The sequence below is a fragment of the Bufo bufo genome, chromosome 9 (genome assembly GCF_905171765.1).
Source record: "Bufo bufo chromosome 9, aBufBuf1.1, whole genome shotgun sequence".
In the NCBI taxonomy this organism is placed as follows: Eukaryota; Metazoa; Chordata; class Amphibia; order Anura; family Bufonidae; genus Bufo; species Bufo bufo.
This window is the reverse complement of record NC_053397.1, coordinates 21,493,475-21,508,359: the sequence shown is the minus strand read 5'-3', so window position 1 is coordinate 21,508,359 and position 14,885 is coordinate 21,493,475. Positions and strand designations below refer to the sequence as shown.

Genomic DNA, 14,885 nt, shown 5'->3' with positions numbered 1-14,885 from the left:
TTGGCAGTGGCTTTCTCCCCTCTGCCCAATCAGAACACATACACCGGGCCAAACCAAGTGTGCATGTGGACGGCAGCATCCAAAGGAATAACTGTTGGTCGAACAACTATTTGGCTGGCAGTCATTGAAGACGCGTGGAAACCTATATCATGCTATGACGGAAACGCGTAAGCGTACAGAGGCACGGTTTGTGAAAGAAATTGGAAAAGTATTTCTAACTCATAAAACCCTTTACAGTGAATTGTTACGTGCTGGGGGTCCAAGGCAGACCTCTGTGACGTCATATGAGCAGGTCACAGGCAACAGAACAGACATGACAGAAAAGCAGGTAAACAGAAGTGGTAACGATACCACAGAACCAAGTGCACAGGCCGACCACAGCAAAACCCGGATGGCGGAGCCAGTGAGCCCCGTACTTCACAGAGCCCCAGATGGTGGGGATGACTGGACCGAGGGCTCACTGGTAGCACCTACAGGAAAGTCCCGGTACACTTGGCCTCTACCTGCCAGGCACAGGCTGGTGGAACCTCCAATGGAACAGACAAACAGAACCAGAGGAACACACAGTTAGTGATTCCCCCTCTGGGGAAGCCAGGAACCCCCTTTCGGAGGCAGACATAAACAGAACAAACAGGCAGAAACAAATAAAGGATTCAGTTACGCTCTGCTAGGCGAAAACATGGAACACAACAGGAACAAATAACATCATACAGAGCAGGAACAGATCAGAACAGGAAATATCAAATACACCAGAACAGAGCAGGTACAGAAGAACAGAGACTAACAATGCAAAACCAGGTGACACCCCCAGGAACAGAAGCGAGGTGCAACCTAGCAGCAGCAGACAGGACTCAGGACAGACTGACAAAGACTGACCCCCAAAACCACAGCTACAGGTCTATCTAGCTGGGTAAGGAGGCACCTAGAAAGACACACCCAGGCACAGCAGACAGGGGAAGTTAACCCCATCAGAAATGGAGCTCAGACAGACAGCCACACAGGAACAGAACCGGACGTTGCCCCTGCAACAGCATACACGGATACACAGAACAGAATACAGATACAGTCAAAGGGGTACAAACGTACACGGGAAGGTTCACACTAGATACCGCAGCCAACATGCAGCCCCTAGCAACCAGCCGGCACAGGAGGCAACCTGCAGCAAGTACGCTAGGGAGCCTGCAGCCAGCCTGCACGACAACACACGTCACGGTGAACTGCACTGTGACATGAATGCCTACATATATATATATATATATATATACACTGCTCAAAAAAATATAGGGAACACAAAAATAACACATCCTAGATCTGAATTAATTAAATATTCTTCTGAAATACTTTGTTCTTTACATAGTTGAATGTGCTGACAACAAAATCACACAAAAATTAAAAAATGGAAATCAAATTTTTCAACCCTTGGAGGTCTGGATTTGGAGTCACACTCAAAATTAAAGTGGAAAAACACACTACAGGCTGATCCAACTTTGATGTAATGTCCTTAAAACAAGTCAAAATGAGGCTCAGTAGTGTGTGTGGCCTCCACGTGCCTGTATGACCTCCCTACAACGCCTGTGCATGCTCCTGATTAGGTGGCGGACGGTCTCCTGAGGGATCTCCTCCCAGACCTGGACTAAAGCATCTGCCAACTCCTGGACAGTCTGTGGTGCAACGTCACGTTGGTGGATAGAGCGAGACATGATGTCCCAGATGTGCTCAATTGGATTCAGGTCTGGGGAACGGGCGGGCCAGTCCATAGCATCAATGCCTTCGTCTTGCAGGAACTGCTGACACACTCCAGCCACATGAGGTCTAGCATTGTCTTGCATTAGGAGGAACCCAGGGCCAACCGCACCAGCATATGGTCTCACAAGGGGTCTGAGGATCTCATCTCGGTACCTACTGGCAGTCAGGCTACCTCTGGCGAGCACATGGAGGGCTGTGCGGCCCTCCAAAGAAATGCCACCCCACACCATTACTGACCCAATGCCAAACCGGTCATGCTGGAGGATGTTGCAGGCAGCAGAACGTTCTCCACGGCGTCTCAAGACTCTGTCACGTCTGTCACATGTGCTCAGTGTGAACCTGCTTTCATCTGTGAAGAGCACAGGGCGCCAGTGGCGAATTTGCCAATCTTGGTGTTCTCTGGCAAATGCCAAACGTCCTGCATGGTGTTGGGCTGTAAGCACAACCCCCACCTGTGGACGTCGGGCCCTCATATCACCCTCATGGAGTCTGTTTCTGACCGTTTGAGCAGACACATGCACATTTGTGGCCTGCTGGAGGTCATTTTGCAGGGCTCTGGCAGTGCTCCTCCTGTTCCTCCTTGCACAAAGGCGGAGGTAGTGGTCCTGCTGCTGGGTTGTTGCCCTCCTACGGCCTCCTCCACGTCTCCTGATGTACTGGCCTGTCTCCTGGTAGCGCCTGCATGCTCTGGACACTACGCTGACAGACACAGCAAACCTTCTTGCCACAGCTTGCATTGATGTGCCATCCTGGATAAGCTGCACTACCTGAGCCACTTGTGTGGGTTGTAGACTCCGTCTCATGCTACCACTAGAGTGAAAGCACCGCCAGCATTCAAAAGTGACCAAAACATCAGCCAGAAGCATAGGAACTGAGAAGTGGTCTGTGGTCAACACCTGCAGAACCACTCCTTTATTGGGGGTGTCTTGCTAATTGCCTATAATTTCCACCTGTTGTCTATCCCATTTGCATAACAGCATGTGAAATTAATTGTCACTCAGTGTTGCTTCCTAAGTGGACAGTTTGATTTCACAGTAGTGTGATTGACTTGGAGTTACATTGTGTTGTTTAAGTGTTCCCTTTATTTTTTTGAGCAGTGTATATATATACACACACTCACCTAAAGAATTATTAGGAACACCTGTTCTATTTCTCATTAATGCAATTATCTAGTCAACCAATCACATGGCAGTTGCTTCAATGCATTTAGGGGGGTGCTCCTGGTCAAGACAATCTCCTGAACTCCAAACTGAATGTCAGAATGGGAAAGGTGATTTAAGCAATTTTGAGCGTGGCATGGTTGTTGGTGCCAGACGGGCCGGTCTGAGTATTTCACAATCTGCTCAGTTACTGGGATTTTCACGCACAACCATTTCTAGGGTTTACAAAGAATTGTGTGAAAAGGGAAAAACATCCAGTATGCGGCAGTCCTGTGGGCAAAAATGCCTTGTGGATGTTAGAGGTCAGAGGAGAATGGGCCGACTGATTCAAGCTGATAGAAGAGCAACGTTGACTGAAATAACCACTCGTTAGAACCGAGGTATGCAGCAAAGCATTTGTGAAGCCACAACATGCACAACCTTGAGGCGGGTGGGCTACAACAGCAGAAGACCCCACCGGGTACCACTCATCTCCACTACAAATAGGAAAAAGAGGCTACAATTTCCACGAGCTCACCAAAATTGGACTGTTGAAGACTGGAAAAATGTTGCCTGGTCTGATGAGTCTCGTTTTCTGTTGAGACATTCAAATGGTAGAGTCCAAATTTGGCGTAAACAGAATGAGAACATGTATCCATCCTCTGATGGCTACTTCCAGCAGGATAATGCACCATGTCACAAAGCTCGAATCATTTCAAATTGGTTTCTTGAACATGACAATGAGTTCACTGTACTAAAATGGCCCCCACAGTCACCAGATCTCAACCCAATAGAGCATCTTTGGGATGTGGTGGAACGGGAGCTTCGTGCCCTGGATGTGCATCCCTCAAATCTCCATCAACTGCAAGATGCTATCCTATCAATATGGGCCAACATTTCTAAAGAATGCTATCAGCACCTTGTGGAATCAATGCCACGTAGAATTAAGGCAGTTCTGAAGGCAAAAGGGGGTCCAGCACCGTATTAGTATGGGGGCACTAATAATTCTTTAGGTGAGTGTATATATACATACATACACACACACACACAGTATATATATATGTCAAAAAAGTGGGCAGCACTCCATAAGATAAAAAAGTACAAAAATCTTTATTTACCCAAACAGGACATGCAACGTTTCGGCTCTATGCTGGAGCATTTTCTCAAGCTTGAGAAAGGCTCCAGCATAGAGCCGAAACGTCGCATGTCCTGTTTGGGTAAATAAAGATTTTTGTACTTTTTTATCTTATGGAGTGCTGCCCACTTTTTGGACTTTTATGCATTGGACTTGCTAATATCCATATTGGGCCAGCTGCACCCCCCTTGTTTGCATTAGAGACGGTGCTGCCACTTTATTCTTTTTATATATATATATATATATGTGTGTGTGTGTGTTATGTAGACAGCTTCAAACTTTTGTAATTAAATTATTAATTCCATTGTATATCTACCAAGTGATTTGAGCTCCTTTTCCTAATCCAGAGCTCCTAATCCCCTGTATAGACAAAGTTACATGAGAAAGTTCTAGCTGCCAGCAGCCACCACTAGGGGGAGCTGACTACGTGCTGTGCAATTATTGACTTTGATAAACAGTATGCAGTAAGGTCCCCCTAGTGGTGCCTGTAGGCAGGCAGAATTTTATTATTTTGGAGCTCTGTGTCATAAAAAATTAGCTCCCTCCACTATAAAGATATGCTATGAAATTAATCAGCACAGAATTTTGGACCTAAAAATGACCTGCTGTTAAAATATTAACGTTTACTATAGGGATAAATAGATTAAAGTAAATAGAGTTTATGTTATATAGTGGAAAATCTCTAAAGGGTTTTCCCAACTTCTTCCCCTCATTTTCTTTATGTTTAGTTTATGTTTTTTTTTTTACAATCCGCAGTGGATAAATGTCTGATTAGATAAACAGTTTTTATGGTTTGTTACTTGTTATTTCTATACCGTGTTCCACCGCGCAGTACAGAGGATGCAGCCCTTGACATGGGCCAGTAGTAAAATGTTGATATTGCACCAACATACATCATAATAGAATATCACCAAACAATATAGGTAAAGGTTTCCAGAGACGATGTTGTTATTCTGATACAGAACTATTATACACCTCAATATAAATCCAGAGTGACACAATACAGAGCAGGACGTGGCGGGTTCCTGGAGATTTATATGTGACTTCACCAGTGTAAAATTATTACATTTTATTCATAAATACTGTAAAATTAAATTAAATATTTACTCTATTTACATGGAAATACTTTATCACAACAATGGATGTCAGAATTGTTACATTTATTCAGGAAATCTGCTACACTGTATGATTTCTGCTACTAGACTGACCCTGGTAACAATTAGCTAGAAGGTGCTACCTTCATTCTGCCAGTCTGCTGATGGGGGTACATAGAGGGTCAGTTTAGTGACAGATTCCCTCAAGGAGTGATTCACCAAAGCACAATTCTAAACAGCTTGGAATATATAAAGGGATTGTCAAAATGTCCCCCCAGAAATAGTGTTACCCCCGTAGGTTGCAGCTTATCCCTATTCAAGTGAATGGGACTGATGTGCGAAGCCAAGCACAGCCCATGGATGAGAGTGGTGCTGTTTCTGGAGGGAATAAGGGGGACCCTTTTTTTGTAAATCTCGGACAACCCCTTTGAATCGGTCAAGAATGGGACTGGGAAAGAATACTTTATGGGGGCAAGTGAAATGTCTAGCGCTAGAAAAAGGTATTTTTATTGTGTTATAGATACAAATGAAAAAAATTGTAGTGTTAATAAGCCCCTTTGGCACCACTCAGAGATTTCAGCCATTGGAAATCTGACAGAATATTCTAATCTTGAGTGGTACAGAAGCGCTGCTCCAATTTAAAGGGGTTGTCCGAGATTTTTTAACTAATGTCCTATTCTCTGGGTAGATCATCAGAATCCCCACCGATCAGATACTGATGACCAAGTTAAAAAATCTCAGAAAACCACTTTAAGTGAATGGAGGAAGCACCACAGTGCCATTCACTGCCCGGTGTACGGAGCCACACTGTTCTGGGACTTGTTCTAACAGGTGTCGGGAGTCAGACCCTCACTAATCTGATATTGATGACCTATCAAGAGGCAAATATTACAGTCCCAGAAATCCCCTTTAAGCAAAGGACCAATCAGATCAGTGAATTTGATATACAACGTTCTGCTGGATTTCAACATAAATCTCCGAGCAGTGCCGAAGGGGTTCACAGTTAATAAATTATATTCCTTTCTGGAAATCAGTGGTGGCCCGACCTTGTAGATGTCTCCAATGTGATCTTCTCACATATATCTATGCCAGATTGTTTTTGACTGGGGTTTCCCCTTTAAGTGATTTGACCCTTCTTATACCTCAACGGGGCATTGGGTTTACTGGACACCCTGTAGTGGAGCTTTGGTGACCATCTACGATCAGTCAGATGGCCACAGGGAATGGCTGCCTTGATGCCCATAGAAACCAGTCAGGGGTTGTTCATATTTCTAGTGTGTTTTCAACATAAATACTGAACTCTGATTGGTTGCTATAAGCGACAAGAACGTGATGTCATACATGAGGTCTAGCTAGTCTAATGCGTCTTTAGGCTTCAACATGGAGAGAAGTTTGCAGAACAATTGTTCGGCGGTAGACATCCGTCCTTCACCATCACATTTCTTCACGGCTGACATTGGCTGGAATCTCCTAGAAGTAAATATCGTTGCTGTTTAGGAAGGGCAGGCATTTATAGGTGGCGTCATCCAGCCTGGTGCAGCTCAGGTTCGGTAGACATGGACAAGTGTGATGCATTCTCTTTCCCAAAAAAGGAGTCTGCAGGAAAAAAGGAGACACGGATGATGATGATGGACTCGATTGTCTAATGTCGGTACTTTCCAAAACTCTACATTTACAGTTTAAAAGGGTTCTACGGGTTCTGGATTTTGATGAAGACCTCAATGTTAGATCGGTGGGGGTCCAACTCCATGGACCCCTACTGATCAGCTGTTCTGGTGCTGGAAAAAACACAGTGGATGGATCCAAAAGCAAAAGACTTCACTTGAATACTGGTGTTTTTGCCAACTTTTTTTTTTTACATACATTTTTGGTGCTTTTTTTTTTTCTAGATTATACTTCTAAATATTGGCTGTAAAGTTATAGGAGTGTTGAACCACAGAAAAACATGTTTTTTTAGCAGCTTTTTAAAATTTTAAGTTTATTTTTTTGGGGGGGGGGGATAATTTTTTTTAAAGGATATGTACACCTTTAGGGCAGTTTTTTGTACTATTGCTTTGTACTCATTTTGAGTTAAAAATTAGTTTTTATTAAAAATATGGTGTCCTTTTTTTCTGTACAGAGCTGAGAAGCTCTTAGTAGCCCCCTTTGGATTTTTTGTCTTTTCCGTCAGACCAGGAGCAGACGGACTCCTTTTTTTCTGCTCTCTGACCTTATAAACACTCATTATAGCTCAGTACTTATCTTACTGATAAGAACGTGGCTTAAATAAGTGTTTATGACCTCTCAGAAGTTTAGAGATGAGTGTTATTAGATGAGCGGCACAAAGTGAAAGTACCAGTCACACATCTAGAAAAACAGTTAACCCACTGTGACAGAACGGCTTAATATTTTTAATAAAAGCCATTTAAAAAAAACCAAACGATTTTTAGTCAAAAATGAGTAGCATGCAATCATTAAAAAAAATTGCCTCCAAAGGTGTACGTAGCGTTTTAAATCACTACATGCGCTGCCTATGGTGTTTTTTTCAGGCATTTCTTAAAAATGTGTGAACAAAAACGCCATTAAATATATAAATGTTTTTTTGTTTTGTTTTTTTAAGAATACCTGTCACCACTCCTAGCAACTATTCACATTCCCCATGTAATACCAATTCAGGTACATCGTATGACTGTAAGTTGTGCCATTCCTTTATTATTCCTGCTAGAAGTTATGAATGAATTGCCGACAGTTTGCAATAAAGGTTCGGATGGGTGTTACCAGTTGGGGGTGTGTCCCTGCGAAGTCTGACATTATCCAATTAGTGCTGCCATTGTCAGACTGTGCAGGGACACCCCCCCAACTGGTAACACCCAGCTAGATCTTTACTACAAAGTGCAAACTTCCTTAATAAAGTGCCTAAGAAAATAAATACAGAAAAGCCTGGGGCATAATATAAAGTAGTGTGGACACTATTGCACCTCGACGGGTTTCGCTCACAGCTTTTTTGGGTTACCTTTATATTGTACAAATTATTACTTTCGTTAGATAATATCCAGTATACATTAAAATCCTGGTAATTGATACTATTCAGTATAATATGTACGGCAGTGGTCCCTTATATAGGAATCTTTTAAAAAAATTTATGGGATTTGGATTATTGTGTAATTTCTTTATCATAAATAAATAAAATTTTATATTACATTTAGTTATTTATTTTGTGACTGAGGTTTTTTAGATGTTTTAACCCTGCTCCTGATGTCGACAGGACTATTTTTTCCGTCATGTATAACGGTAATCAAACGGAACCGTTATTTCTCCCCAAGACGGAATGTGTCTTAAAGGCTTCCGTTTTGTATTCTGTCCTAGTATTCCGTTATAACGGAATTCAATAACGTTGCCCTTACAGAGTTTGCATTGGGGAGCAGGATTTTTCTGTTACGCCTCTACACGTGAAACATTTTTGTAACTAGCCCACCTTCCTCCTACCCACCCTAACAGCGCCGCCGCCTCTTATTAGTAACGTATGCTGAGATGAGGCTGAAGGAGAATTATAGGGGAAATCTCACTAAATAGGCGGCCTTTGCTTTGTTGCTGGCATCGCCCTCACTCGCTGCCAGCTGACATCAATATGAAAGGCAAGGACAGGAAAACTGATCTGGTGTGAAACCCTGGTATGTTACCGCCCGACAGGATGCTGGTTACTCAACATAACTTGTAGTTCATCATCCACACATATCCGCAGAAAGCAGTGCCTTACCGTCCGCAGCCCTTGTGGAACTACAACATCCAGCATACCCTCGCAGGCAGATGATGGAGGTTGTAGTTGCAAAACAGCTGGAGGGCCGCAGGTGGCGGAGCACTGATGTAAAGCATATAAATTGCATGTCTGCCCTATAGGATATTAAGATGGGATTAGCTGGCCGCATTAATATGTGACGTAACTCAGCATTCACATAAGGTCAGCCCAGGTCTATTCTAAAGGGAAAAATCACAGATCAGGGGGAGTGTCCGTTCTTCTGCAGCTCTCTCCCTATCACAGCTCAGGGGGAGTGTCCGTTCTTCTGCAGCTCTCTCCCTATCACAGCTCAGGGGGAGTGTCCGTTCTTCTGCAGCTCTCTCCCTATCACAGCTCAGGGGGAGTGTCCGTTCTTCTGCAGCTCTCTCCCTATCACAGCTCAGGGGGAGTATCCGTTCTTCTGCAGCTCTCTCCCTATCACAGCTCAGGGGGAGTGTCCGTTCTTCTGCAGCTCTCTCCCTATCACAGATCAGGGGGAGTGTCCGTTCTTCTGCATCTCTCTCCCTATCACAGCTCAGGGGGAGTGTCCGTTCTTCTGCAGCTCTCTCCCTATCACAGCTCAGGGGGAGTGTCCGTTCTTCTGCAGCTCTCTCCCTATCACAGCTCAGGGGGAGTGTCCGTTCTTCTGCAGCTCTCTCCCTATCACAGCTCAGGGGGAGTGTCCGTTCTTCTGCAGCTCTCTCCCTATCACAGCTCAGGGGGAGTGTCCGTTCTTCTGCAGCACTCTCCCTATCACAGCTCAGGGGGAGTGTCCGTTCTTCTGCAGCTCTCTCCCTATCACAGCTTGAGAGGAGCGTCTTCTGCTGTAGCTCTCTCCCTATCACTGCTTGAGGGGAGTGTCCTTTCTGCTTCAGCTCTCTCCCTATCACTGCTTGAGGGGAGTGTCCTTCTGCTTCAACTCTCTCCCTCTGTTACAGCTTCTAACAGTAGATAGGAATAGTTGAAGTTGAAGGATGAAACTGAGCATGTGCGACCACCTTAGTAGGTGGATGTGCATATTACTGTACAGAATAAACACCAGGGGGCGCCATTATAATAAAATAAAGAGAATATCACACAACTGGATCATTTTTGTAACAGATGGTAAGTTACAGAAGTCGCCAGCTTTTCATGCTAAATTTTAGTAAAATAACATTTAATGGGGGCACAACCCCTTTATGGAGTAAAGTGACTCTGTAGTATCATTTTCATTTTTGAGACAGAAGGGGCCCATAGAGTTGTACAGAGCAGTAACGCTCTTGTGAGCCCTCGTTCCTCAGTTCCTCATATACACTGCAAATAAAGTCAATTGGTTGGGCGTTTCAATCCTCAATTAGGAGGAATTAGCAGCGACGACTGTTAATTATCAGCGAGCACTTACTTTATGGCTTAATGGATGGCAGTCATCTCCTTCATTACCGAGAGGAGTGCACATCCGTAAGCTTCTTATCCAGAGGCTGATGGCGCAGCACATCCCTCCTCCACACTGTAGATCCCTTTCACAGGCCTAAAAAAAATAAAAAAATAAAAATGGAATCATGCAACAAAAAGCAGAAAGACACAATAGCAAAAATGAATGGCATTATGTGCAGTCCTTGTAACAGCAGAAAAAAAATACAGCAAAAATGTTTTCTGGAGGTCACAAGGATTTTACTGCACAAGGTGAGCGCAGAATCTCAATGTTAACGTTCAGCCATGGATATTTTTGCACAAAACAGAAAATTTTTTATATTAAAGAGATATTCCATGCAATACATAGCGATGTAGCAGAGCTGACCATAAGACAGCTGAATTTTTAGTCCCTTTGGTATGGGCAATGTGGAACCTCTCGCTCTACAAATCCTTTAGGGAGGGGGACACGATCAGGGGTTCAGGGACGGGGGTCAACACTGTCGGGTCCCTGCTGGGCTAGGATGGGGAGGTGCAATGGCGCCGACCAAGATGGCCCCTTATACCTTAGGTGCGGCGATGACAGTAAAAGATCGGGATGCCCTTGGCGCCCTTTATTCTGGCTCTTGAAAATCTAGATCTGATCCTAGCGCTGTGCTAAATCAAGCAGACTATGCGGACACTACCCTTTATGGTGAACACAGAAATGGCGAGGTGCCGCCCTTGTGTAGGTGCTATGCTCCCATTGTGGCAAAGGGGTTAGGTTAAGAAATTGGCATTGGGAGGGCGCCGTTTTAGTTTTCGCCTCAGGTGCACCCCTGTCTGCTAGGAGCCTCATCTGGACCATCATTTGTGTCACAAGCTCTGAACATTAAAAGGGATGCACAGGACTGGAAAATCACGGCGACTTTTTTCCGAATACAGCGCCACACCTCTCCACAGGTTGCATGCGGTATTGCGGCTCACTCCAATGAAGCCGAGCTGCAATACTAGGTGCAACCTATGGACAGGTGTGGCGCTGTTTCCGTAAGAAAGCAGCAGGATTGTCTTGAGGTCAGAACTAGGTTTGAGGTTAGGGTGAGGAACATGCTAAAATATATCCCAGGCTTCCATTCTTGAGGTTGCCGTCACCTCTGGTGTAGCATATGACGATTGCATGACAATGAGCCTACGTCTCTCTACAGGACCCCCCCCCCCCCCCCCCCCGGGGACATAATGTGATGACGTCTTGGCGGTCTCTCGGTCCGTGTAATGTAAAGTAATGAGAGCGACGCCCACGTAATATCTAAAGCTGATTTCTAGGAAACCAATGACGCCGATGACAAAAAACGTAAATATTCAGGGAACACTTTATCCCATCCGAGCGACGGGTTTGATTACCACGGCATAGCAATCCAATACGTGCGAATGGACCGTTAACCCATTCATTGCTGGCATCACACCCAAATCAAAAAACATCCCTATAAAATAGCAGTTCATTTTCCATTGAGTCGCCTTGGTCTCCTGTACTGACACCCAGCTTTCTACACACCGCGAATGCACGACAATGAAGAATTACACTCTGGTCATGGGGAGTGGGCTCAGGCGGCTGGGCAAAAACATTAGGTTCCCTCCCCCTCTAAAAGAGAATATCTCTATATGATGGCTTTTTTCTAGGATGGGAAAAAAAAATAGTACTTTTTTTTATGGCCCCTAATAGGTGGAGGCCCAAAGCAACTGCCTAGTTTACTCTCTGTATCATTCAGCCCTGATTGCGCAGCAGACTTCATATTTCAGAGTCGTATGAGTACTGTAGTGGCTGTCTTTAGTGGTTGTCACAGACTACCGGTGGAGGACATGGGGGGGGCATGTGCCAGAATATGTGGACCCCTTGCTGTTCAACAGGGGCTCATCATAGAGCTCCTTACATCTATCTGATCAATGGTAATGGATTCAAATGCATATGCAAATGTATACATTTATATAGTGGTACTGGGGCCCCCTTGTCTCTAGGGCCCTTATGCAGTACCATCCCTGTCCACCACCCATAACAATAGAAAAGGTCACATCGTCCAGAAATTCTGAAATATCTGATGTCTGGTGTGGGATACTAGAACAGAACTGCACAGCAATCTAAGACCATGAACAGAAGGCCATGGAAAAATAAAAATGATGAGGCTTAGTTTTTTTTTGGGCTGGGGGCTTTCCACCCTTACATGTCCATCTGGTCGTATGAATGCCGGATTAAAGGAATTTCACTTATGGTGAGATCATAATATTCCAGGGTTATCTACTTAGTAACATTAAGTCATTAATGTGTTAATATTACTTGGCCCACTTCCATAATTGCTGTACACCCAAAGTAACATTGTGTTCTCTGACCGAAATTGTCCCATATCCAGGATTAAGCCGAGAGCTGGGCTACAACATCTGGATTCATTTATGCTAATAGCCAAAATATGGACTTTTCAAAATTACATCTATGTGATAGTGATGGAACAGAAGTCACTAATGGTCAGATCCATGACGTAGTTCAGTAGATGATGAGCCCCCTCTAAAATCTTATCCTACCCGTCACCCATCCCATTATCTGTACAGCTTATTCGAGACCACTATTATTCCACTTCCTAGCGTTAGCCTCCGAGATAAATATTGGGTCAGGATGTTATTTCTTTGCTCACTTTGTTTGGATATTTTTGGATTTTTCTGTGGCTTAATAAATCAGCGAGGCTCAATCTCACAGACCCTATAATTGGTTTTGAAAACCCTCCCGGAGAATTTCATGAACCTTCAACTGTAGAAGTCAAGTCAAGCAGGATGCTCCTGCATCTACACTGAAGCAATTGAAAAAGCCCAGTCGGCTGGTGCTTGTTTACATAGAAAATGGTCAATCCAAGGAGCAAAATCTCAGTAGATGAAGAAAAGGATTGACAAAACTTTTATATGAGGTCTCAAGGGCCAAATATAGACCCAAGTATGAATCAGAGAGTAGGTGGCCAAGCCTGGAATGAAAAATAAGAATGTCCGTTGTTGGACTGTTGGATGAGATAGTGCTCCACATAGTTATTCTAGCACACATTACTGATTCCTCATCCATTCTATAACCTCTAAGTTCTTCTCTTAGCTTGCTGCCTCCTCAAATGAAGAATGGAAACATTTTGAAGCACCCAAGAAAGTTCTACTTATGATAGACTACGTGTTCTTAACCTCAAAACAACATAGACCAAGGACATCTGATGGACTCAAAGAAGAAGACCTCGAAGATCTATGGAATCAGATGGGAACACACTATTAAGAAGACTCTAAGAGAAGACAAGACATTTAAACACTATTCAAATGGTCATCAGGTTGAAACAGACTCGATGGAACTTAATAGTAATACAGGAAAACCTCTTTGAGTCAACCACCCAAAATTGCATTAGAAAGTTGCCTTCTAAAAGAAGTTAGTCAATATGGAACTGAAAATCTGTCACAGAAAATCTGGTCTAATAAGAGGATGGTATTCTCAAAGATGTGATCTTTTGGAGTGTTTTCATTGTACTTACCCCAGTGATGACTGCACCTTCTCCAGACTTTAGAAGCAGTAAAGCACCAAACAGGAGGGACAGCAACTGTACTTTTCTCATAATAATTTCGAAGGAGGTTGGAGACAGAGAAGATAAATATCCAAGCAAAGTTCCTTGGGGGATGTCAGGGTGAACTCAAAAAGTCAAGAGAAGACCGATGTAGAATGGGAATGGTCAGAGCAGAAAACTTGGTGGTGGTGGTGGCTTTGCAGGAGCTGAAGAAAGTGTGTTGTGGCTTGGTCACTTGCTCCAGTTTCTTGAGCAGTTATAAAGCTCAGCTTGCCATTCATACCTACCTCCATGACTCAGAGAGAAGATAAAGCTCAGCTACAACGATGTAGTAGGACACCCACCAGCCTCTGCGCCTCTCTCCATTGGTCGTAGGAGAAATTAGCATCAGAAGTCACGATTCTGAGAAGCTCCGTTTACAAGGTTATTTCATTTCTGTTTTGATGCTCATCCCTCGTTGTGGTGATGTAAATGGAAAAACAAAATCAGAAACAGAGAATACATCAGAGGTGGCACTAGAGTGGTCAGAAATCAGGCCAATCTAATGGGACCTTTTTAGCGGAATGACTACATTGTTACAATGTAAAAATGACTACATTGTTACAATGTATGTTCATCTTGGGTGAGGCTGTACTGCCACACTGCATAAAACACTTAATACAGCTATTATGGGGATATCTCCCTTTAGTGATTGCAGCTCTGGGGTACAACACAGGATACAGGAACTAAGAATCAGTACAGGATAAGTAATGTATGTACCAGGTACTTCACCAGCAGAATAATGAGTGCAGCTCTGGGGTATATTACAGAATGTAACTCAGAATCAGTACAGGATAAGTATTTTTAGGATAGCTGCCTTACACCTGGTGGTATCAGAGGCAGAGCTTGTGAAGAGTTAATTTGCAAAACCTTTTCCCAGAATTCCAGAGGAGCGTTGCCTGTCCTATAAAACTCCTCACACCGCTTAGGTGCGCCACATAAAGAGATAGTATTCCCTTAAGGATAAATAATATAAATTATGTACACAGTGACTTCACCAGCAGAATAGTGAGTACAGCTCTGGATCAGCTGTTC

General features: G+C 43.8%; 1 protein-coding gene across 1 annotated transcript; it reads right to left on the bottom strand.

Annotated features, from left to right (window-relative positions):
• Positions 1–5,944: 5,944 nt before the first annotated feature.
• Positions 5,945–13,862, bottom strand: PROK2 (prokineticin 2). The gene is made up of 3 exons (XM_040408046.1): positions 13,782–13,862; positions 10,250–10,375; positions 5,945–6,710 (listed from the first exon to the last, which is right to left on the bottom strand). Exons 1-3 carry the CDS (start codon positions 13,860–13,862, stop codon positions 6,585–6,587), a joined length of 333 nt encoding a protein of 110 aa, XP_040263980.1. The 3' UTR covers positions 5,945–6,584.
• Positions 13,863–14,885: the final 1,023 nt, after the last annotated feature.

Excerpts from the sequence above, each read along its gene's own strand:
- PROK2 (XM_040408046.1), bottom strand. The coding sequence starts at position 13,862 with ATGAGAAAAGTACAGTTGCTGTCCCTCCTGTTTGGTGCTTTACTGCTT. Across the intron at positions 10,376-13,781 it reads AAGGTGCAGTCATCACTGGG|GCCTGTGAAAGGGATCTACA; the intron begins GTAAGTACAATG and ends TATTTTTTTTAG. Across the intron at positions 6,711-10,249 it reads GCCATCCATTAAGCCATAAA|ACTCCTTTTTTGGGAAAGAG; the intron begins GTAAGTGCTCGC and ends TTTTTCCTGCAG.